The sequence below is a fragment of the Urtica dioica genome, chromosome 2 (genome assembly GCF_054948205.1).
Source record: "Urtica dioica subsp. dioica isolate 48M chromosome 2, U.dioica_male_clone48M_v1_H2, whole genome shotgun sequence".
Taxonomy (NCBI): Eukaryota; Viridiplantae; Streptophyta; class Magnoliopsida; order Rosales; family Urticaceae; genus Urtica; species Urtica dioica.
In genome coordinates, this window is record NC_142757.1 from 39,228,148 (window position 1) to 39,254,611 (window position 26,464).

General features: G+C 37.3%; 2 protein-coding genes across 3 annotated transcripts; both read left to right on the forward strand.

Annotated features, from left to right (window-relative positions):
• Positions 1-5,741: 5,741 nt before the first annotated feature.
• On the forward strand, positions 5,742-9,887 carry LOC149404688 (casein kinase II subunit beta-2-like). Of its 2 annotated transcripts, none has more exons than XM_089604804.1 (5): positions 5,742-6,191; positions 8,132-8,350; positions 8,532-8,641; positions 8,732-8,894; positions 9,364-9,887. In XM_089604804.1, exons 1-5 carry the CDS (start codon positions 5,948-5,950, stop codon positions 9,492-9,494), a joined length of 867 nt encoding a protein of 288 aa, XP_089460930.1. In that variant the 5' UTR covers positions 5,742-5,947; the 3' UTR covers positions 9,495-9,887. The 2 variants fall into 2 exon arrangements, with proteins under 2 accessions (XP_089460930.1, XP_089460922.1); XM_089604796.1 differs by having other exon boundaries at positions 5,743-6,191; positions 8,732-8,897.
• A 15,045-nt stretch (positions 9,888-24,932) lies between these two features.
• On the forward strand, positions 24,933-25,552 carry LOC149404689 (uncharacterized). Its single transcript, XM_089607629.1, has 2 exons — positions 24,933-25,214; positions 25,349-25,552. The coding sequence occupies exons 1-2, from the start codon at positions 24,933-24,935 to the stop codon at positions 25,550-25,552; spliced, it is 486 nt and encodes a 161-aa protein (XP_089463755.1).
• Positions 25,553-26,464: the final 912 nt, after the last annotated feature.

The window sequence follows — 26,464 nt, forward strand, 5'->3', positions numbered from 1 at the left end:
TTTTGTCATGGAATTTTGATTTGTGATATTTGATTTGAAAGCTTGTTTTAAGTATAAGACACATTGTTATGTTACTTTAACTTATATGGTTGCGGACATAGTTTATGATACGATTAGTAATGATAAATTCAGCCAAAATTTTAGTAGAAATTCTAAGATTTTAAATGTCAACGAAATTCCACGATTTTCTTGTAAAAACTGCTATATGGACACTACCAATCATTGAATACATGATTTTTGTTTCGTCCTCATTTTTGACAAATTTCCATGGAATTTCGATGAAAAATCATTTTTGGTCACTTTTTCGACAAGATGTAGTTCCAATTTCATGTAAAATTGTTAAAAATTTGACAACAAATTTATTTTCCATTTTTAATGTAAAATTCATTTATATGTAGTTTATATATGAACGTTCTTCAATAGTAATATAATGATGAATATAATGATTTTATTATTATGTTGTTCAAGAGAAATTTCACAAAATGGAAAAAAAAAAAAAAACAAACAAAAATACCCTTAAAAAGCTTTTTTATCATTTGGATTTCATCGTACACCATATATCATCGTAGTACAAAAAATTAAAAAATCTCAATATTTGAATGTCATCATACACTATCAAACAACATCGTAATTTAACAAATTTTAAAAAAATCTCAGTATTTGATTGTCATCGTACACTATAGTATACCATCGTACATTGTATGAATCTCATCGTACATTATCATATTTTCTCCAAATTCAAAATCCCAACTTTTTCAGACAAGTATTTTTCCACATATTTTTTACTCTAGGAAAGCGTAAAAAAGCATGAGAGACTATTCGTAATTTGCACAGAGAGGGCACAATGTTTGACACGAAATACCTCGATCAAGGATCCTACTATACACCGGGATGCACTTGCTAGCGAGATGCCACATAAAGACCCGAACTTTAGGCGGCACATTTAGGCTCCAAAGTAATTTCCATATTCCACCATTTATTGAAGACGAAGTAATGGCAGAATTGGGTGCTGCTGCAAGAAGAGTGTACCCCGACTTTACCGAGTACTCGTCGTGTTTATTGAAATTCCAGCACGTCTCCCCGAGTTTTGTCAAATCCCCGACTTTACCGAGTACTCGTCGTGCTTGCAGACATTCATGGTGCGGCTGGCTTCAATCGGGGTGGTGACGGGCCGAAAAGACGAAGAAACTGACAACCAATTGTCGCGAAAAATGTCTATCGAGTTCCCGTTACCAACTTTTCATCGATACCCACGACCAATAATTTATTTTCCATATAATAGATTTCCAAACGAATGAGGCCGAAGGTTTTGTTGTAGCATTTAAAAACACATCTGTGAAGAAAAATACTTTACTCTTAAAATTCTGGTTGCGAGTAACGACGAAGCCCACCCTGTTTTGGAAGAATAGCCTGATTGAAGAGGCTAAGGTCCTTGAAACTAAGCCCACCCGGCATACTAGGTAGAAAAGCTTTGACCACGCTTTCCAATGTAGCTTTTTTTTTCGGAGTCACCACCCCACCAAAATTGAGCCAACATGCTCTCTAGATCTTGACAAAGGGTCGAAGGCAGCTGGAAGACAGTCATAGTATAGTTCGAGAGCGCTAGAGCAACGGCTTTGATAAGCATTTCACGACCTGTGTGCGAAGACAATCGGCCATTCCATTCAGCAAGTTTATTCCACACCCGATCCCATACCGATTGAAAGGCTTCGCGCTTATTTCCTCCAACGAGTTGTGGGAGACCGATGTATTTCCCCGAAGGATGGAGCCACCGAGACTTCCAGAATAGATGCCAACTCCGTCGTATGAAAGATATCAACGTTTGGGCTACAACAAAGCGAAGACTTTTGGAAATTTCTACTTTGTCTTGAGGCAAGAGAGTAAAGATAGAATCTCTTTCACCGTCTTGATGCCCCAGTGATTTGCAATACAGAACAAAAGCGAGTCGTCTGCGAAGAAGAGATGATTAACTCTCGGCCCGCCTCGGCTGCACGCAAACCCCATGATTTGTACTTCCCTGGAAGCCTTAGTAAAGAGAGACGATAATCCCTCAGCACATAACTAAAAAAAAAATAGGGCGACAACGGGCCTTCTTGCCGCAAACCACGTTGTGAAACCACCTTGCCGACAATAGAGTTGTTTATGCAGAAGGAGTATGTAGGAGATGAGATACAATCCATGATTACTTCTCTCCAATGCTCGCTAAAACCCCATTTTTTCTCATTAAAGCCTCTAAAAAACTCCACTCGACCTTATCATATGCCTTGCTCATATCGAGCTTGAGGTTAGAGCATCCTCTTTTCCGTTAAAGAATGATTTTGAAAGCCACAATGAAATTGTTGGTAACCAAGCTGCCCGAGACAAAAGCGCTCTGAGATGTAGATATGAGAAGATCAATGAAGCTTTTAAGTCTGTTAGCAATGACATTTGTAACAATTTTATAAAAGACGCTACACAAATTGATGTGGCGAAAATCAGTTATCTTATTTGCTCTTTTTATCTTTGGGATGAGAACCACTACTATTTCTATTATTTCGTAAACTCTCTGATCAAGGGAGCATCATTGATGAATAATTTCTTTTAATACACTTATTGTCGGATATTTTCATTATCAAATCACATTTATGGGGTTTTGACGATATTTGTACCGTTAAGAAATACTTCTAAAAGCAAAACATTTATGAATTATCTAAAATTAAAGTAAAGTAAAACACATCTATCACATCCTTGTTAATTACAAATTGATAGATAACTTCTAAGTTTAAACTGCAGTCTAGTGACAACATTCTTGCAAGTATTGTTTTAAGTGCAAGATTACCAATTTTATTTTTTCTATTTATTATTTTTATAAAATACCAAACCAAAGTAATATATTAAGAAATATTTTTTGTAACTAGTCAATTTTCAATTCTCTAGCTTCTTTTAAGATTCTAAAAAAAATTAATTTAATTTACTTCGGTCTAGTGGACTACTTTTTTTTTTTTTTTTTTTTTTTAATAAAATGTAACTTTGACTATTTTTTAAAAATGGGTGGGCTACTGACTCAATTGCCCCATATATTAATCAAATAAAAAATAATTCTCTTATATATAAAGGCCAATTAACCGAGACTGGTATTAACCTAAATTTAGTTTAAAATTTGCTAAAAAAATGGTTAAAGATTAGAGTAGTAAAAAAAGTTCACCTTTAGAGAAATTTGACGAAGTTAGTGTTGGTAATTTTATCCAAAAATAAAAATAATTAATTATTTATTTTTTGAAAAATAATTAAATTTAACTGTTTAAAATCGGGTAAAACAATAGTGAAATATATTGTGTTTATTACAAACGATTAAAAAATAAATGTTTATGACAAGAGAGAATAGTTTAATAGTAATTATGGGCAAATGAAACGGAAGAATAAATTTTTTTGTTCTTTTCGACACTATTCACAAAACGAAAATTTCGTTACGATGGTTCACTAAACTGGAATTTCCGATACCTTTCTAATCCTTTTCATTTAATTTTTTTTAATATTTTAATAATAAGATGTATTTTAGGTTTAAAATTTTTGAATTTTTGTTTTTGCTGTTGTTGTTAATAGTGGCGAAAATTACCGAAAGGAAGGTATCATTGCGATATGACCATAATTTTAGTCCTTAATAGACTGTAACCGTCCTTACGTTAAGGACTGAAATTCGAATTTTGTCATAGTCAGTGGCGGATCCAGAACTTGAAAAAAGGGGGGCTAAAATTCAGTTTAGGCTGAAATTTTTTTTTTTTTTTTTTTTTTTTTAAGTCTGAATTTTTTTGTCCAATGGGGCCCAGGCCACTTGACCCCACTACCTGGGTCCGCGCCCCTGGTCACAGTGAAAGTCGAATTCCAATTTTTTCTATTTGCCCAATTTTATTTAGTAGTAAGACCCCTTACCTACCTAAATGATCAAGCGACGAATCCAAATCATGACAAAAAAATGGACGTTTGAAATTTAACAATCAGAATAACTAAAGGTATAATCACTATTTTTATTTTGTTTAAAAAATGAAGGTATAATCACACTATTTTAAAAGGAGAACGGATATAATCATAAAAAAATGAATTTTCAAAATGATGAATGATTTTAAGAAAAAAAGAAAGATTAAATGAGGATGATCAGTGGGTCTCATTCCTAATAATAATAATAATAATAAAACCAACAAAATATCTAGTGCTAAAAAAAATAAAATAAAAACAAAGTGGATGATGATCACTAGGTATGATCACGTGCATGGTAACAACCGTTGTCTCCTGCCATTCCAATAAAACCAATCCACGTGTCCACTCACAAGCTTGTGGAGAACTCCGAGCAACCACACGCAGTACAGCTTGAAAGAAACGCCTTTTCATTACCATTTGATTTTAACTTACCAAAAAAAAAAAAATTGACTGTATATTATTAAATTAATATAAAAGGTTATAAACCCTTAATAAAATATGTGATGACACATTTCGCGACACATATGTCACGAAATTTTTCAATTTTATGACACATCGATTATGAAATTCAAAATTTCATGATTGATACGTCACGAATCTTACAAAATAACAACAATGACTTTTATTTGGAGGATTTCGTAACCGATCTATCACGAAATTCTCCAAAATTTTTATTTTTTTTTTATAATGGTATTCAAAATTAGATACACAATCAAATGAACTATTATGATCCAAAAACTAAAATGATGAAAAAATAAATAAGAGCAAAAATCAATCATTTCAAAACTAGAACAAAAATCAACAATCTAAATAAAAAGCAATAAGAGTCATTTCTTCATCATCATAATAATAACAATAATCCACACTTATGAACAAAAAACAACACAAAGAGTTTAGAGACACAACTCGCTCGAAATCGAAATACGATCATGTTCGGTACCCCGAATTGCTTCTTCTTATGGTCAGGGATCTCTTCGATACTGAGCCGCTACAAAGACATAGGTCTCCGTGAAAATAGGCAGAGATTAGCCCTCTCCGCGAACACTTTAGCGACAACGTTGAACGCGTATGAAGTCAAGCAGTGTCCCTCGGAGACAATGATGAATGCATACGAAACCACACAATTTGGGTTTTTTTTTTTGGATTTTGAGTTCATAAGAGAAAGAAGAGACCGAAGCCAATCATTTGGGTGTTTTGGAGGAGTTTGTTAAATTAATTTATTTATTGTAATTTGTGTTTATGAGGGAGGAAGAGAGAAGTTACAAATGGTGGAATAGTCTTTTGTAACCAATTTAGTAATAGATATGTTAAATTTAAGATTTTAGTTAGGGGCCGTTTGGTTTAGTTTTCTAAATTCGTTTTCTGTTTTTAAATTCTGTTTTCTGATTCTAATTTTTAAATTTTAAAAACAGATTTAGAATTACGTTTCAAAATATTTTAAATGTTGTTTGGTTATGTTTTCCATTCAATTGTATAGAGATAAAATATAAAATAACTTTTCATTGTTTTCTGTTTTCTAAACAAATTTCAAAGAAAACAGAAACATGATTCTAAATCTGTTTTCTGAATTTATAACCAAACAGTTTTTCTAAAACTGTTTTCTAGAATATAGAATCAGAAAACAGAGATAGAAAACATAACCAAACGGGACCTTAATTTTCCGTAAGTGCACACACTAAATAATATTGGGACAATATATTTTTTTGGATCAAATATTGGTGACAAGTGACAACTGACAATATCCCAATGCAAAACCTTATTTTAAAAAAATTATTAAATAAATAGCAAAACCTTCCTCTCTCTCCCTCTCTCTCTCCTCGAAGCCGAAAAACGATTTCCTTATACAGAGAGAGAGAGAGAGAACAAAACAAACAAAAATGCGTTAGCTTTACCTTAGCTATTTTATATACATCTCTATCTCTCTCATACGTTTATCTCTCTCCGTGCATCAAAACAAAACCCTAGGGTTTGAATTCGGAGAAGGAGAGGAAGAATGTACAGAGAGCGAGGAATCGGAGGCTCGAAGGCTGAGGCGGCGACGGGCGTGGATCGGCGGAGGATCAACGAGGCGTTGGACAAGCAGCTCGAGAGATCCTCGCCGTCCACGTCACGGACTGGCGGCGGCGGAATCAACGGCAGGGATAAGCAGTTGAAGGCGGTTCTCCTGGGCAAGGCTCCACCCGATCAGAGAGACTCTCGCTCTGCTTCTCTCTCTAAAACCAACTGCTCCGATGCTGGTTAGCCCTAGTTTGCGCTCTTTACTTTTCATTTTTTTTTGTTCTTGGTTCTTGTTAAATTATTATGTTTTAAAAATATGAAAGAGAAATAAATGATTGCATTGATTTTTATCTTGAATGTTAGGTTAAGTGAAGTTTGAGTTCGTTGATTTCAACTTTTAATTTATCAGGTTTAGACTCTGCTTTATATATTGTACTTGGAGATGTAATTTGCTATTAATCTTTTTATGAAGCGAAATGTGGTTTTTTTTTTTTTTTTTTTTTTTCTTTTCTCTTTTTTTTTTCTTGGGGGTTAAAATGGCAGAATTTATGAAGTTGGGCTATACGTTGCGCTCTTTGAAAACACTCACAATCTCCCATTGTTTTCGTTTGTTTAAAATGTATTTTCTCCGCTCCCGTGCTTGTACCGCTCATCATACGAGGCTACCGTGACACCTCTGCTGATGCATTTGATACATTCCTTTGATAGAGTCAAGAAAGTATCAGAAATAGCTCAAGTATGGTTATCCACAAGGGCAGAGCAATGGTCTATTATTGTGGTTCCTCTCAAGGGAACAAGATACGAGGAAGAAGGAATCTGGAAAATCTGGATTGTTTTCTGACATACATAGTGCTCTGTGTGTAACCTTCGAAATTCAGGGTCTTATTCTTCATATTCTTTGCGAAGGAAAATTATAGTGTTTATGTCCTCGTCAATGTACATAAGTTTTCCAGAAATTGGAAAGAATTGTATGCGTCGGGGTAATTTTGGAGTGTTAAGAGCTTTGTTCTTAATTAATTTTAATATTATAAAATAATATTCTTTATTCTGAAACTTTGTTTTTCTGACTAAGTTATCACAATTTATTATCTATGAAACCAATCAAGTTTACATGCTCTTGTTTTCCATTGAGACTGCAGGTGTTATAAGATTGGTAGCTTTCCTATCAAATTCTGACTACTGTTAATTTGTATGAGGAAAATAAATGCATCTATTTTTCATTAGAGTTGTCTAAGTTACTACATATTGAAAAGAGATTTTGAAGTTTTTCTTTATAAGTAATAGTTAGTCATATTTCCGTATCTTTGAGAACCACTGAACAATTATGCATGTAGTTTTGAAGCAGAGCCGGATCTACTATTAAGAAAAAAAATAGGTAATCAGCATTGATTTGTGAGATGTGAAAATCATTGTCTTGTATGTTATTAATCTCAGTTTTGGCTGCCCCATAAAATATAACAAAGAAGATAAGTAGTTTTTATGTTGGGGTTGTTTCAAGTAGTAATAATAAATGGGCTTCAGACCTTGTCCCATTATCACTTGTTTCTACTTTGTGTCTATTCATGTTTCCATATGTATGAGCTTGATTTCAACAAGCTAGATCGTATTGAATTTTGGTTACCATGACATGATTCTTATGGATTGGTAGCTATCAGATTCATGAAATAAGATCGTATATGATAACCCACTTTTGTAAAGCCTTGCTCAAAGAATCATATAAGCACTTCCTGAACTGTATTTTATTGGATATCGTGCTTTTATGTGCTAATATATAAGACTATATGTAGTCTTAGGATCATAAGTTTGTTATAGTAACATGCTGTCCCCGGGACATTGGTTCAGTAATAAGAAAGAGAGCCATTGAGTATGACTGATGCTGAGGTCACATGTTCAAATCATGGGGGGCTGAAATAATATCCTGTTTTTCCCTGAAAAAAAGTAACACAAAATTTCTCTTTTTAACATTATAATATTTTTTTCTATTATTATCATCACTTTCTTTTTGTAATCGTTAGTTGGATGACAACATCTTTGAGTAAGAAAAAAATGTCAATCGGCCATGAATTACAGCCAGTTAGAATGAGTTTACTCATCTGATAGTAATATGCTGATTTTTTGCAGTTTGAATTCAGTGGGTGTTTGCAATTAGTGTACTAATGAATTATTTTACCAACTGTAGAGGAATCTGAAACAGACAGCGAAGAATCTGATGTCAGTGGCTCTGATGCGGATGATACATCGTGGATTTCTTGGTTTTGCAATCTTCGAGGGAACGAGTTCTTTTGTGAAGTTGATGACGACTACATTCAAGATGATTTTAACCTGTGTGGATTAAGCAGCCAAGTTCCGTATTATGACTATGCACTTGATTTGATATTGGACGTCGAATCTTCTCATGGTAAGCTTCTTCTCTCTTTTGGATTGGATCTTCACGGGTGTTATTACAGTATCACTGAGATTTGTTTAAGCTATATTTGAGCCCTCTGTTCGATGTACCTTGTTGAAAGAAAAAGGGCTGCTAAGTAACTAAACACACAGCATATTCATATAAGTGTATTTCCTGCTTACACTGTGGTCAGGTGACATGTTCACTGAGGAACAAAACGAACTTATTGAGTCAGCTGCGGAGATGCTTTATGGTCTAATTCACGCTCGGTACATTTTGACCAGCAAAGGCATGGCTGCTATGGTGAGAGGTCGCATTCTTGAAGCACCTTCACTTTATGTACGTGTATAGAGTCTAAAGTAGTCTTAATGATACTTTTCGGAACATGTACAGTTAGATAAGTACAAGAACATTGATTTCGGTAGATGCCCGAGAGTTTACTGCTGCGGACAGCCTTGCCTCCCAGTCGGCCAGTCAGACATTCCGAGATCGACCACTGTCAAAATATTTTGTCCCAGATGTGAAGATGTCTATTACCCCCGGTCAAAATACCAAGGCAGTATCCTTTTCTCATACCATCTAATTAATAATCTTTTGTCTCATTCCTTGCCCTCTTTACTAATGCATGCTTGGCCTTTTCCTGTGCTTGTTATCTTTTACCACAAGTGTTAGGATTCGATACTGTTATTAGGTTCTGATCTTTTCCTAGAATTTACGCCTTACCGTATGATGATTTTTCTTTTTAATTCTTTAGAGTGTAGGACCCAATTACCAAGTAGATTTCATTCTGGCTGAAAAATAAAAATTAGATTGTCCGAAACGAAGTGTTGCTGCGAGCCTTTATTTTGATTAGGTTTTGTGATTTATGTTCCAGTCTGGTTTCAAGACTCTGCACCGGGCTAGTTTACATATGATGAGCTTGCGTGTCTGATTTTCCTGTATACCAATATCTACTCACCGTGCAACATTGTTGGTTCGACTTTTGTTCAATAATTATTTTTCTGTTTCCTTTCAACAATCTATAGACATTGATGGAGCATATTTTGGGACTACATTTCCTCACCTGTTCTTGATGACATATGGGCACCTGAAACCACAAAAAGCTTCGCAGAATTACGTCCCGAGAGTATTTGGTTTCAAGCTTCACAAGCCATAAACAACGACGATGAAAATCGTGAGCTTCCGTTTACTAAAGGACACCCGAAATCACATTAGATGATGTCAAGCTGTTGATACCTTTGAAAATCCACAATAAAGTTGAAAATGAAATGAAAAGAAAAAAAAAAACTTTATTGTATCATTGATAATATAGAATGTCTTTAAATATATTCTTGAAAAAGGAAATTATATCAGATCGTCAACTGTCTTGTCTAATCTGAAGCATTAGCTATTTGCCTTACGTGCCACCTCTTTCGTGGCGTTTTTATTTTTATTATTTATTTTTTATACTATTATTTCTTTTGAGTTTCTCTCTTTTCTTGTTACTCATTTGATATGTTACAAAACTAAAACGTGAAAGAAAGTATCTTTAAGTTTATTCTGTTAGCAATTGCTTTTGGAGCTGAAACAAAACTTTTGGTTACCTTTAACTGATAATTAGTTCAAAATGTATGCAGGGGTTAGCGGCATAGGCATATACATGTTTAATTTTATTTTTGGTTTTGTTTTTGGATTTACTCCAACGCAAAGGTGGTGAATTCAATCGACCACTTGATGGTCATGACAGATTTTATTTATATATTCTTTGTTGGATAGGAATATTACTATTTTAGGTTTTTTTATACTTTTTTTTTACATTATCAAACTTGTAACAAAATACTAAGGTTTGCGACAAATTTGCCATAAAAACTGGAGTTTTGTGATAAGTTAGATAATAAATGTGAAAAATAAGTTTAATTGATTTTGGTATAAAAAAAAAAACAAAAAAAATAACATCAAAGATAGTAATGCCACTTTCAAAAAAAGAAAAAGAGAAAAAAGATAGTAATGGCAAATTACCTTTTACCATCATATGGAGTTTTAGACAACGTGCTGGTTTAAATGGAGTATTTACAGAAATGTTTCACAACTCGATAGAGCAACTCTATTATGCAAAGTTATGTCGTATATTAGTAATATAGCCCATTGACCCTCGAATAATATTCAGTAGGACAATTATTGGAGATAAGAGTGACAAGAAAAGAGAAATTCAAGCTTTATGAATAAAAAAAAAGCATACGCCAAGGGAATATGCATAGGCATAAGTGATGCATTCTTTATTACTGTATAATTTAATATATCCTCGCATAATTTGTTGGTGGGCAAAAGAATGTGATAATAAGATCATATACAATTTAAAATTAGCCCCAGAAAGCAGATTTTGTTTTCCATTTCAATAGACGTGCCTTTGGTTCTTGGCTATTTGCATCAATATATTTTTCCCGAAAAGATGAAAGAAAGTTTGTGTCGATTTATTGTTGTTTGCATTACGTGGAACCACATGTTACATCACGTGATAGTGTCATTAAAAACCAAACAAAATGTTGGAGAAGTTCGGAGTAAGGATAAAAAAAAAATGCCTGTCGTCAACTATTGGTGAAAAAATGAGTTTAATTACACCTTATTTATATGGTATACCATTTTCATATTTTTGTTTTTGTAATACCTCATATTTATATATAATTTAAATACTATATTGGGACATTCATGTAGAAGTAAACTTGAACTGGGGCGAAGTGCCATCTAGTCAATGGTTTACGATAGATTTTGAATTAAGAAAATGTCAACTTAATTTTCATTGTCAACGTTGTCAATATTATAGCTCCTATCTGTGAACTAGTTTCAAAATATATATTAATATATAGTACTTCCATATTTTTTAATTTTTAAGTATTTCATTAAGAATATTTCAAACAAACTTTAGCTATTTTGAAAATTTATGAAGAAATTATATTAACTAGCAAAATAGCCAATTAAGACTAATAAATTTTGAAAGAGTTAGACATATAGTCTATCTACAATTATAGTTAAACTATTTAAATAATTAAAGAAGTAGTGAGGGCATGTTTGGTTGGCCCATTTTTAAAGGAATGGAATGGAATGAATCCTCGAAATTCATTATTACTTTGTTTGGTTCATTTTTAAAAGAAGTAATCATCATTATATGGAATCATCATTACACTAATTTGATTTTTTTGTAAAATGGGATGAATGAACCATTCCAATTGAGAATGAAGTATTTTTCCCAAATTGACCTTTTCGATAACTAAGCTTATATTTGTTCTTAAAAAAAAAAAACATCAGACGAAGGAAAAAAAAAAAAAAAAGAACCTAATCCTCCGTCGCTTCGTCGCCGCCGTGACGGACTCTCGTGGAGAAACCCGAAACCCTCCTACACCCACACTTCTCTCTTCAAATTGCTCCCGCCGTTAACCGTTTCAGTGAATTGCTGGCCGGCGAGGTCCATCAACGAACTCGTCGACGATAACGGTGACAACAACATCAGAACACTTTCGCTTAACCAAAGAATCAATCACACTCCCTAGTTCAGGAGTACGATTCAGAATGTCTTTCATTTTTTTTTGTTCTCAATCGTTTTGGGTAAAATAGGTCTTGTCGATGTTCTCTCCAACTCTCGAGCTTTTTTTTTTTCATGGCCTTCGTTCGTAAGCAGACCATTCAGTGCGTTTTTTTTTTTTTTTTTTATTATAATTTATGATGGATGAATGTGATGGATGAATGTTTGTTCTTGATTTGAAGAACACCATCACTGTTTTTCTAGAAGTATTGGCACCTCTGTATATCAGTTTTTGTTTGGTTCATAAATCTATTTTATTTTATTTTATATGTATGTATATATATATATATATATATATATATATGTATGTATATGTGTGTGTGTGTTCATCGAGATAGGAATGACTAGACCCAATTGTTTATCAGACTCAGCACATAATTTCCGAAATTTAGTTTGAGTGCTTTTTTTTAATAAAATGAAGAAGATGAGAAATGAGGGTATTTGGGTAAAATTTCATTCATTCCATTCTAAAGTTTTGGGATTAAGAAAAACAAACCAAATAGATGAAAAGTATTTAGCATTCCATTACTATTACCATTCTTATTCTCATTCACATTCCATTCTCACTTTTATTTTCTACCAAACATGCCATCAATGTATACATATGTTTCCATTATATAACACATGTGCATGTTTTAGTTTTGGCTATTTTCTTAATTTTTAAAAAAATAATCTTGCTAGAATTTTTACGTAGGGAGTTTGAATGGACTATATGCCTAACTCTCTCAAAATTTATTAGTCTTAATTGGCTATTTAGCCAGGACTTCCTTTTTTTTATTTTGGTGATGTGTATATATATATATATATATATATATATATATATATATATATATATATATTTTCTTAAATTAACAAGTTACTTTAGTTTACTTTAGTTTAGTTTTTGTAATTTGAGGGATCTCCCGTCCCTTGTGCCGTGTCTTAACGAGGAGTAGGGGGTGCTATTTTCTACTCATCGCACCGATATTGGGGGCGGAAGGTTTTAGGGAGGCCCCGTTTGTTTTTTTTTTTAATAATTAGAATAAAAAATAAAAATAAAAATAAAAAAATTATCGAGCCGACTATGGCCGGAACATTCTGTGTTGGCCAACACCGAAGTTCACGTTCCGTCTTAACGCAAATCCAATTAAGCATACGTTTATAGGAATGAATTATTTATACCTGCAATTGAGTGGTAGGCCAAAGTGTTGAAGCGTATCGTCATTGTCTTGTCAACATATATACACATACTCACGCCATCATTGTTGTAGGACTTCACACTCCAGCTTTTTGGTTTTATAATGCAGATTGGATTTGAATTCGATGGGCTCCAAATAATATTTGAATGAAGTGAGAAATAAAGCAAGTGAAAGAAAAAAATTCATTATACGAAGGAAAACTATGTGCGGGAACCTCGTGTTAAAATCAGGATTTCATTGAAACAAAAAAACTATATGCGAGAACCTCATCTTTAAATCAGTGTATTTTTTTAATGGGCAATAAGACCGCTCAATAATCCACATTTTTTAAAAAATAGCTAAAATTTCATTTTATTAATAAAATAAATCAATAAATTAATTGTTTTAGTTAATTTAATTTATTTCGGCTTAATGAGCTATTTTCTTAATAAAATAAAACTTTAATTAGAATCATAAAAGAAGTCAAGAGATTGGCTAATTGCAACAAATTCTTTCTTTTTTTTTTTTAACTAAACAAACAGTATTTAACCTTTTTTGTGTGATAGTCTTAGTGCGTAACTTTGTTTTTTACATACAAAATATACGAAATTATATATTTTATCAACTTAAAACATGTCTAATATATGTTGTTAATTTTATAAAATAATATTAAATTATTTATTCCTAAAAACACTAAGCAAATTATTATTTTTAAGTTTTTTGTCATTTTTTGTTCTTTTCAACAATTATTTTTTTAACTTCAAAATCTTACTAACTTTTTTTTTTTTTTTTTTTGAGGAAACGTGGTCGCAGCCACGGAATATCATAAAAGCCCTCACGTATGGCGGAGGAAAACCGTGGTTACAAAGATAAGAATGAAACAGAAACCAACGGAAAGAAAGAAAACTCAAACAAACAGGCCCTAGGCGGCCGTGCGGGACCTCAACTCACGATCATCGGCCATAATGGCCTCTTCCGAACAAGGCGGGACTAAACCCAGCCAGGTCGAGGACGAGTGATGGTTAACCGCATAGCGCGCTAGATTATGCGCCGCAACATTACAAAGACGAGAAATATGCATAATGCGAAAAACCTCAAGCTCCCTCACCTCTCTGAAGATGCGGAGCAAGATCGTCCCAAGCTCTGTCGCAGGCGTCACGCCCTCATCGATCAACCTCACCACCCCCAAGCAGTCAGACTGGATCTCCGCTCTCCTGCCCCCGACGCTGCGGACTAGCTCTATGCCCTGGAGGACAGCATACGCTTCCGCAAGCTGGGGGGAGAACCCCCTAGCCAGGAAAAGCGTCTGCGAGGCGATCACCTCTCCGGTGTGGTCCCGAACTATACAACCGACACCGAAGCCTCCACGGTCGCGAGCGAGTGCCGCGTCGACGTTAATCGAGAGAGTCCCATCCCTAGGGGGGGTCCATCCGGGGGTCGTAGTCACCCTCGTGCTCGCCGGAGTCTCCCTAACTGTAGCCGATCCGTACTCCTCGAGGAAGCTTACCGTCCACTGGACTAGCTGAGGCTGGCTCCAAGCTGATCTCCCGGCCAAGACATTGTTCCTGTGGTTCCAAAGTTCCCAAATAATGGTAATGAAAAGCTCATGGAAACGAACCTCAAGGGTCTCTGTCACTCTGAGGAAAGCGTCGAAAGCATCGCCGTCTCTGAAAGGTGGAAGAATGTGGCCGAAGCCCACCTCTTTCCAGACTCTCCTACTCCACCTGCAACCCCAAAACGCGTGGAAAACAGTCTCTCTCGCCTCCTGACAGACAGGGCAGCTGTCGTCGGAGGTGATCTTCCTCTTGGCTAAGACTGCTCTGGCCGGGATCTGGCCTAAACAGACTCGCCAGCAGAAGAGTTTCACCTTAGGAGGAACTCTCAGCTGCCAGAACTTCGTCCACCACTTCTCCATCTCCGTCGGATCTGAAGAGCTGGCGACCGGAGTACTGGCTCTCCCCATCGCGACACGGTAGCCGCTCTTGACGGAGTACTCTCCGTTCTCAGTGAAATGCCAGCGACGCACATCAGGAGTACCCTCACCACCACACGGAATGCTCAGGATTGCCGCGGCGTCCTCCTCCCCGAACATCGCTGTAATAAGATCGACATCCCAGCTACCGTCGAGTCTCATAAGCTCAGCTACCCGCATATCGGGGGGGATCCAAGGGGGGTCAAACCAGGTGGCCGGTCTGTCCCTCGGAACCCAACTCTACCGCACAAGGGACGGGAGATCCCTCAAATTACAAAAACCGGAGAAATAACTTTGGTTCGCCCAACGACACAGTTCATGAGCCGAACCATTCACAAGTCTAGGACACCATATGAAATTACAAGCATTAAAACTATCAATTAAATCCCATATCTTCTCAAAAGTGGGAGTAAGCATCCAGTTCGGGCTCTGCGAATGCAGCTCCAGACACTTCATGATGACCTTGTTGTCCCCTTCAAAGATAACCCGACCGGAATTTCTGAACTTTGCTAATAAGATAGCCTCAGGCATCGCTAGGAGCTCCGGCTCCAGAGCCGACGCAATTGAAATCTTCGAACACCACAGCCAAAGAACCGCACCTTCCTCATTCCTCGCCACAATCCCCACAACAGCGCCTCGACTCGCAAAGGAAGCATCAAGATTAATCTTGACGAAACCAGCCTCAGGAGGTCTCCATTGCTGTCTAAGACTTGTCTTCGGAGTAGCGACACTAACCAGCATTGAAACCGGTCTCCCACAGAACTCCAAAACCATCTGCCTAATGAATCTAATCGAAGCATCCTCATTTTCCATCTCTCCGTTGAAAATCATTGAATTCCGGATAGACCATAACGACTCCATGATAGCCCAAGCCCGAATAAGGAATTCATCTTGTCGAACCCCTTGGGAGTTAAGGCTAATATTCAGATCAAGGAGAGTATTAAGAATCTCCTTGCCATTGTCATCGACTCTCCAGCTCCATGAATGCCTCCACCTTTCAACCAACCAGAGCCTCCTCGCTGTTGTACATCGGAAAAGGAGCTGGGCCACCGTTTCATCCTCCATCCTGCAGACCCGGCACCGCGAGTCATTACCCATAGAGTGCTTGGTGAGCTTTTTCCCCGGATTTAAGCAGCCCGAACCGATTCTCCAAAGGAACATCTTGGCTCTTTCATGGAGTTTCAGTTTCCAAAGAGACTTCCACAAACCATCCCCATTAACTATTGGGACGTTGCAGAGAGCTCTCAAGGCAGATTTGACACTGTAATTGCCATTCTCAGAACTGTCCCAGAAAAGAGCATCGTCTCTAGGGTAGGCACGAATTTTGAGGGCCGAAATTTTCTCCACCACCAACCTGCCACAAATATTGGAGACTTTACCCAGATCCCATTTACGTTGGCCTTCGACAAACAACTCACTCACCAAAGGGTCTGGGATGAACTGATTTGGTCTATCAATGAATTTCTCTTTGAAATCCCACTTGTCAGAGAAAATCATTACCAAATTACCACTCCCCACCAAGTATGTAGCATTCTAGTTAATAAAATTTTGGGTGGTCAGAATATCTCTCCAACACTGGGAGTCATTAGGAGATTTGGAGACTTTTCCAAATTTAATATTACCACAGTACTTCTATCTAAGTTGGGAAGCCCAAGTAGCACGAGAGCCCGAAGCCATAAGCCATCCCAATTTAGAGAGATGGGCTTTGTTGATGTCTTTTGCCCTCCTAAGCCCCAACCTCCCGCTCCATTTAGGCCTACAAATTTTTTTCCAACTCACCGGGGCGAGATACCGATCTCTATTATCCTTTCCTACCCACCAAAATTTCCTCGCCATTTTATCCAAAGAATCACAAAAGGTGACGGAGAGATTATAAGTGGAGATAGCATATACCGGGATGCTATGGACCACTGAGTTAACGAGAGTCGCTCTACTGGCTTTGGAAATAGTACGCGCCATCCACCCTTCAAGCCTCCCTTGGACTTTTTCTTTCAAATAAGAGAAATTAGCAATCTTGCTTCTCCTTAGCTTCAAAGGGTTTCCCAAGTGATGCTCCTTCAGGTCACACTCCTTCATGCCAAGTCTCCCCCTCAAGACACTTCTCATCGGCTCCTTACAATTTTTAGAAAATAAGACTACGGACTTGGCGATGTTAACTCTTTGCCCGGACCAACTTTGGTAGCATTCCACACACCCCCACATAGAGTCCACGTCTTCTTCCATGGCTCGACAAAAGAGGATGGTATCGTCGGCGAACAACAAGTGAGAGATAGGAGGCGTGTTGTTGCCTATACTAATGCCTTGAAAACCACCTTGAGACTCCGCCCTCCCAAGAATCCGACTAAGGACCTCCGAGGCAATTATGAAGAGATAAGGCGATAACGTATCACCTTGCCGGAGTCCCCTCTCAAGTTTGAGCTTTTGGAGAGGGCTCCCATTGAGAAGAATAGCACTAGACACCGATCCCACACATTCCTTTATAACTTCACCATTTTACCCGAGACTTCGAAATTACGGAGAGCGGCGTAGATAAATTTCCACTCCATTTTATCGTACGCCTTATTCATATCCATCTTAATCCCAATCCACCCATCTTCATCACCCTTTTTTTTCTCCATAACCTCCAAGATTTCTCGGGTGAGAATGGTGTTCTCGGCGATCCATCGACCCGGAACGAACGCCGATTGGAAATGAGAGATCCTTTTGTTGAGCACTCTTCGAAGACGTGCCGTAATGATGCGGGTGATGACCTTGAAGCTAAAGTTACACAAGCTAATAGGCCGAAACTTGTCGAAAGAGTCCGCTCCATTAACTTTAGGAATAAGGACAATATGAGCGAAACTCACCTCGAGATCAAGTCTTTTACCGTTGAAAAAATCTTGCACATACTTCACCAAGGAGGCCCCGACCATATCCCAATATCTTTTATAGAATATGCCTTGAAGACCATCCGGCCTCGGAGCTTTGAGTGCGGGCATGGCCCACACGGTCATCTTGATTTCCTCCGCCGTAGGAATCTCCACGAGATTTTTGTTATCATGTTCATCGACCACTCGTGGAACGATGCCTTCAAGATCTCCCGGAAAACACGGTTTCAAAGATCGAAAGAGATCCCCAAATTTGTGATTGAGGAGGTTCCCGATGTGTCTTCTCGAATCAAGATTCCTACCATCGTCACCCTTCATTCTATCGACGTAGTTTCTTTTCCGATGGATTATCGTAGCCGTATGAAAGAACCGGGTTTTAGCATCGCCATCCTTAAGCCAAGCCTCTCTAGACTTTTGTCTCCACACTTTTTCCTCTTTCAACACAAGCCCACTTAGCTCCTTTCTTGCCCCATCATCCCTATCCGCACTCCCGAGAGAATTCCCCCTTTTTTGGAGACTAAGAATCTTTTCTTCAAAGGCTTTTATGGCGTCCTTGGTCTTGCCCCATGTCAAGGACTGCCATCGTTGAAGCTTTCTACCCGCTCCATGACTTTTTTTTACAAAGTTGAGGAGTTTTGGACCAATCTTCGGTTGGCTCCAGATCTCATTGATGATATCTCTACACTCCGGCTCACTCGCCCAAGCCTCATAGAACCGAAAAGGCTTTTTCCCTTTTTCATCTAAAAGGAAGCAATCTAAAAGGATAGGATTATGGTCCGAGGCAATAGCCGGAAGCACCCTAACCCCGGCCTTGGAGAAAAAGCACATCCACTCCGGACTTGCAATAGCTCGGTCAAGCCTTTCGATGATTCTAGCATGTCCATGTTGTCGGTTAGACAAGTAAAGAACCCACCTCTTGAGCCAAGGTCTACCCATCCCGAGATCGCCAAAAAGTTTCGGAAGAATTTCCCGGTAGCCCGCTCAACTAGAAGCCCACCATTCTTCTCGCTAGAATCCAAGATGACGTTGAGATCTCCAACAGAAACCCACGGCCCTCCTCATCTTTATGACGGTATACGGGAAGTCATCCCAAAAGGAAGCCTTTCCCGTGACATGAGGAGGCCCGTAGACCCTGAACAAAGCCCAATCATCGCATCTTGTAGTACCTCTAACCACCGCCCAAATCATGTTCTTGTCGAGCTTCCAAATATCAATCTCCATATCTTTTCTCCACCACAAACAAATTCCACCCGATAGCCCCTGGGCTGAAACCCCTTCACCTCCCCAAAAACCAAACCGTTTCCTCAAATTCATCATACTACCATAGCTCCTCTTGGTCTCCATAAAAAATACAATATCTGGGTTATTCCTTCTTACAAGCCCCCGGAGAGCTTCAATCGTCGAGTCGCCATTAAGGCCTCGAAATTCCAAGAGAGAACTAACATTGACAGTGGGGGGCATGGGTTGACCCGCCTCCTCGGTTTCAGTAGAATCACCCTTGGTAATTCTTTGGTCACTTACAATAACCGGTATTATCCCTCTTGGCTCGTTCACCCTGGCAGCTCCCCCCTTAGCCAATTGTTTCTTCCTAAACGCCTTCACCATTTTTCTTACGCTATTATCCTTGTCTTTCTTCAACTCTTGGACCCCTTCACTGAAGACCAACTTCATCTCTACCGCTAATTTCCGCATCTCAGAGCTTGGGTTCGAAACATACCCTTCAGTAGCTTGCTTTTTGCATTTTCCCATTTCCCGCTCTCTCTCTCTTCAGTTTCCACTCTTTTAGATGTGTCAACTTTGCGTTTTAGCCCACTTTCTTCTGAATGATCATCAGGCCCACCTGAAGGTAAGCATTGCCCTTCATTCTCTTTACAGGGCTTATTCAAATAAGAGCCCATTACCTGAAAACCATTTTCACTCAGTTTTTTACTGAGTCCCAAAAGCTGACCTTCCTTCTTACTTTCTTTCTAAAAAGCGGGACTCTTCTTTTCCGTAAAAACATGCTTGACAGGTGATTTGTTTCTTCGATCAGAGGAGCTGCATGCGTCACGTCTTGTCTCAGTCTGCAGAACTGCGTCTAACATCCCTTTTGCCTGTTGAGTATGTTTCTCGTTCCTCTGGAGCTTTGTACTTTTATCTTTTCCTGGGCCCCACTATTTACCAAACCTGTTTTCTTCTTCCACTGAACCAGCCAAAGCCATGCTCTTGAGTTTTCTGGCGATCTCCGACCTGATCTCTGCCGCATCCTCCAGTAAGGCTCTTCCTCTTGCTCCTCCTTTATTTAATTTCCCTACTAGGTGACTCAGTTTTTCTAACGGTGCTTTGATTCTATTCTCCGAGTGCATCCACTGGCCATACATTTGAACGACATGAGATTGGTCGGAGTGGACCCAGAGATATTTCTCCTTATCGCATTGGCTTTCGTTATGGCCGATCCTCCCACACTTGAAACAGAATTTCCCCAAGTTGCAGTACCGAAATTGGACCCATAGAGGTGAAAGTTCATCTTGACCCAAAAAGAAACCTGGCGGAATCCCTTTCTTCAAGTTGATTTCGAATTTCAGGCGGAGTTCATTATCCGCTTTACCCATGTATTTATGAAAAGTTCCCACCATATTAGCCATTCGCTCAGCATATTTCTCCGATATATATCCTGGCGGAAGCCTCCGAACCTGACTTCGAACTGAGACATCTCAAAGGTAATTTCTTTGATTGTCAGGTAAGAAGGCCAAGGGTTGAAGATCATTTGAGAGCCTTTGAAAGTCCATGGTCTCCTTGCAATAATTTTCTCCATATCTTCTTTATCTCTGAAACGAAACTGATACAAGCCAGGTTTCAACTCCTTCACAACTCAACTTTTGTTGCACTTCTACACTATGGAGAACAATTCATGTATTCTTTTGGCGCTTGCAGGCCAGGTCGAGAGTAATTTCCCAGCCAAGATAAATTCATCTCCTTCCTCTAGAATAGCGTCATCTTCTTTCGAGATGTTGAGAGTCAGAGCAAAGCTGTTCGCCGTTCTCTCCACCTCCTCATCATGGTGGTATGGTATCTCCATAACCTCACTTACCCTCACTGTGTTTCCCTTAGAACTAAACACCTGATCTGTGACAAAAACCCTTACCCAGTGTTTCCCTCCCACAAACCCAACGTGACAAAAACCCTTACCCAGTGTTTCCCTCCCAAAAACCTAAAGAAAAGGCTAACACAATACTAACACCACTAAAAAAGCACAGCCCTCTCAGAGAAAAAGAAAATTCCTAGAGGTAAAAAAAAAAGTGAAACAGAAAACACATGACCAACACAAACCGACCACCCAGGCAAAAGCCTACACAAGACAAAATTCAAAAGGGAAAAACCCACTTGTACGAAGAGAAAAAACTCACTTAATACTCTTCTTTTATATCTATGCCAATATTGGTCAAAACTAACTCGCTCGACAATTTTGAAAGGAATATCTTATTCTTGTATGTGCCCATTATAGTGAAATTCAGTAATTTGGACCTGGAATGCGACCTATAATTCAAACAATTTTAAAACTCAATGTCTTTCACTCTCTCTTCCCCTTCCCCTCATTTTCGTGCTCTCTATCCACTATTTGGACTAATTGGCCAAACCATCGCACACCATTGCCACCATCACCGCACGCTTCTGCACTCTGTCGCTTTTCATATTCTCTTCTCTTCTCCTCATTCAAGAATATGTTAGGTATCTCCGACTAAATGCACATTAGAGGTTGGTGGAATTAAAAAAAAAAACACTTCGCGGAAAAAGATGAATTCAACACAATTTTAATTCAAAAACACGTTCCCAAGAATTTAGCTCTCGAGATCTTCTAATAAATGATGAAAGGTGCTGCTAACAAAATTACCATATGACTAAGAGTAACAAGATCTAGAAAACTTACATAATATCCCGCTATTTAAACTTTCAAGCTGATTGACAATATTTGCCTTCTTTATGTTCTCCGGGATGGATCAACACCAAGTCTTACAAGCTGTTTCTCCTAATAAATTAGAACGAAGGCGCGAGCCAACTCTTTTGATCACTAATTATTGAGGTGTCTACATATATTTTTATTTCTTTGGAAAGTAATATAGAGGAATTCTCTCAAGCAGAGAGAGAGATATTTCGATCACACACCAAGGTAGGGGCTGGTCATTTGTCAAGTGAAAAAAAAGAGTATTTCGCATTTTTTTCCAAGCCTTAGATCTCTTATTTATAGTTTTTGAAGCTTACCCGAATCATATATTCACTTGCTAGATTTCATTTGATGTTATTCTATTTAATATGAGAAATTATTCAATGAATAGAATAAATAGTATATCTCTGACATATATAAAATATTCATATCAAATCTAATATTTATTTATTTATCATATTGAAATAATATAGAATATGTCATGGATATTCTCGTTATTAATATAATCAATATATTACTTATGTCCCACAATAAAATAGGGTATTATGTGAATAGAATAATAAAAAATATCTCTAAAATACTTCGACAAATAATATTATGTTAAATATACACTAATCAAATCATATCTAATATAAATTATTTATTTCTTGTTTGATAACTTACAATCTTATTGGACTTTGATCAAATGAATCCCATCGCTGGATCTTGTGGGCTGATCTAAATGATCTTCATAAGCCCACCTAAATTTAATTGATGGATTGAAATTAGTTAACAATTAATAACTTCTTGTAAATTAAATACCTTATTAAGAATACTAAAGAAATTGCAAGTATGAGCTTGTAGTTAAAATCACACATTTACTATTAGACTAATCTAATTTATTTTATAAGAGTCGACTACGGGACTATGGACCTAATAACTAAAATATAGATGAACACGAGCGATGGTGTAGACACTATTACCTCTCTTACTTTAGTTTCATATAAAATCTATGTGATATTCCACTATAATCCTTAGACTGAACCTCTCGAAGTTATTATAATTATATTTACTCGATCCTCGGATAAAGAGTACATTGATATAGTCAATACACAAATATCTACCATACGGGTTCATCTCGTGACTCGATGTGTCAAATTACTATTATACCCTCGTGTCACTTGTAACCCATGAGTTCCACTGTAAATACTAGTGAAATATTCATTTGATGCTCATAGCATAAATGTGTCGACAATCAATCAATTCTAGACTAAACTATCAAGTGAGCGAACATTTACTCTGTTTATTAAGAACTAGATTCCAGTTTTGGTGTTTTCTTTCCATCATTGATTACACTCTAGTCTCCTAAAAATATAAATATATAAGCATCTCTGTAGTTGTGAAGGAATGAATCAAAGAGCCAAGTATATAACCTTGATTTTTAAGTGCACCTCAAGATTTAGGTTGATGCGTACTATTACCATCATTTATGATTGCAGTATGTTTCGTCTTAACGCTTCGTTAAATAACGTACGTAATCTTCGTATAGAATTCTCTCACATGTCAAAACTATTCCACATCGAGATACATATGTGATATCTTGTCACGCTACCCAGGTATAGACTAATCATTGGTCAGTTTAAGCATTTATCCTATGACTTATACTTCTCACACCGAGCGTAGAGGTATAGACTAATCACTGATCTGTTTATTTTACAGATGGCCGAAGATGGTCGCATACCACCGCATGCATGTTGACGCAGATGGCCACAGCCACAGCGACCGCTGATGGATGCCGAGGACCGCAGATGGTTGCATACGACCGCATATGACCGCATATGACCCTGTTATCAATTTATTTACTGATAACTAAAGTTAGATCTTGGTCTTTCACGTCCTTAGTGACCCACTTTTTCTTTAGTTTTTAAATCTATTGATCTTTTCTTCTTTCAATAAAGTGATAATTTTCAGCAGCGATTTTGTACAGATAGGAGTCCATACATTCCCAAAACCCGACTTATTTTTATCATTTAACGAAAAAATATTTACGAACATATTTAAACAAAATAAGTGAAGATTTACTAACATTATACTGAGAACATCGGAAAAATCTTCTGCCTGGTTTATCAGTGATCCAAGACATGCATCAACGTTGCTGAGACCGCAGAAACACCTCGATCGTTGATGATCAACACCGATTTTTCTCTCTTTGAGTTGATTCTATTAACTAGCGATTTTATTGCAAACCAACAAATTGCAGTGACTGACGTCCATGGAGAATAAGTGATTCATGTCGATAATTTATTCTTTCGATAGATCATACATGAAGACTGAAGATTTAGTTTGGGGACTTTTTAAATCGATTAATATCTTAAGTATTCAAAAGTTATAAACGTTTATTCAGTAAACAAATTTAATTTTATTTATTAAAACAAAAGGAAGGTAAAAAAAAAGGTGTCTAATAGATGATGACATTTTGATTAGTTCACTTACTTTTGTTATCTTTTGAGAAAAAGGAGCAAACGTAATTGACAGGGAGGACCAATTTTTTTTTTTTTTTTTATTTATTTTAAAAAAGGGTTCAAAAAATACAATTTTATATATTGAATGGTGAATTATAATAAGAGAAATTTCATAAGTTAGACTTCCTAAGTAGATAAATATTAAACATGAACTTCCTAACCGCAAAATATCTAGGAATTGATTTATTTTTTTTAACCTAAAAATGGACAATAATACCCTTTCAAGGCTTTTGAACTAATTTCAACGAATTTAAAAAAAAAAAAAAAAAGTTAAGATAGATTATGATGTGTAGAAAATCGTAAATTAGCTGTTAGTTAGATTATTTCCGAGTATTATTAGATTAGATACTCTGTTAATTATTCTTGAGATATCTGTTGTAATTAGGTAGAACTAAAATATGAATTAGTTTTTATTCTGTGTTATTATGTTCCTAGAATAGAGAGATTTGATTCTATCTCTTTTGTGTATAAAGAGGCTGCTTAGCCGTATGAAATAATATACGAAAATTCTTCTTCCCAAACTTGCATGGTATCAGAGCCACGCTCTAAACCAACCCACCCGATGGAAAACACACCGACCAGCCAAAATTCCTCATCTTCGATCACTCAAACAAACACCATGGAAACATCCCAATCGTTCGTTCATTCTTCTATGCTCATCACAGGGCATAGATTGAATGGAAGGAATTTTCTGGAATGGTCTCAATTAGTGAAACTTGCGATTGATGGGAGGGGAAAATTAGGATACCTAACTGGCGAAGTGAAGACGTTGAAGGAAGGAGAAAATTGCTATAACACCTGGAGATCCGAAAACTCGCTGGTAATGGCGTGGCAGCTCTATGCGATGGATGATGCCATTGCAAAGCCTCACCTATTCATGAAGACGGCGAATGAAATCTGGGTGTCAATCTAGGAGACATACTCGGATCTGGGCAATTCATCGCAAATCTTCGAATTGAAGACAAAGCTGTGGAAGTCCAGACAAGGAGAAAGAGAAGTGATGACCTACTACAACGAGATGGTGTCGTTTGGCAGAAGTTAGATTGGTGCCATGATGATAGGTGGGAAAGCGCGGCTGACTATGCTCGACAACAAAAGCGCGAAGAGAATGATCGCGTATACATGTTTCTGGCTGGTGTAAACAAGGATCTTGAAGAAGTGAAGGGAGGGATTCTCGAAAGACGTCCGCTGCCGTCAATGAGAGAAGTCTTCTCTGAGATTCGACTGAAGAAAACATGAGGAAGGTCATGAGTAACACCAGCGAAGATTCTGCGAGCCAGATTGAGTCATCAGCCCTATTCTCATGCGGGAATGGAAACAAATGAGAGAAGAAGAAGCCGTGGTGCGATTACTGCAAGGAGCTGTGGTACACGAGAGAGACTTGCTGGAAACTTCACGAGAAACCGGCCGGAGACAAGAAGAAGAAGGAGAAGGCCTTCCAAACCAGTGCCGAGACTTCTCATGAAGAACAAGTCAACTCAGAACAGCCCAATTTCCCATAGGATCAGATCGAGCTGCTCCTGAAACTACTAAACCTATCCAAAAAATCCAGCCTCGATAGTCTCTCATGTTCTTTCGCACAAAATGGTAAACCAGTATCTTCTATTCCTTCTTCCTACTCATGTTAAAAAAAACACAGACACTTGGATTCTCAAGTCCGAGTAACAATGAGATTTATTTAATGCATTTTCGCTTGGGACATCCTAGCTTTCATTACCTAAAAAAATAGTTTCCTGAGTTTTTTATTAATAAAGATCTTTCCAGTTTTCATTGTGAAATATGTGGATTAGCAAAGCATCATAAAAACACCTATCCAGCTAGGGAATATAAACCAACTAAACCATTCTCACTAATTCATAGTGATATATGGGGAGCATCTAGAGTACCAACATGCAATGGAAAAAGATGGTTTATTACCTTAATAGATGATCATACACGAGTAACTTGGGTTTTCCTACTAAAAGAAAAATCAGAGGTAGAAAATGTTTTCAAAAAATTCTATAGTATGGTTCAAACTCAGTTTAATACTCGGATACAAATGGTTAGGAGTAATAATGGAAGAGAATACTTTGCGAAAAATTTAAATAATTTTTTTGAAGAAAAATGGATCATTCACCAAAGTTCATGTGTCGACATACCACCACAAAATGG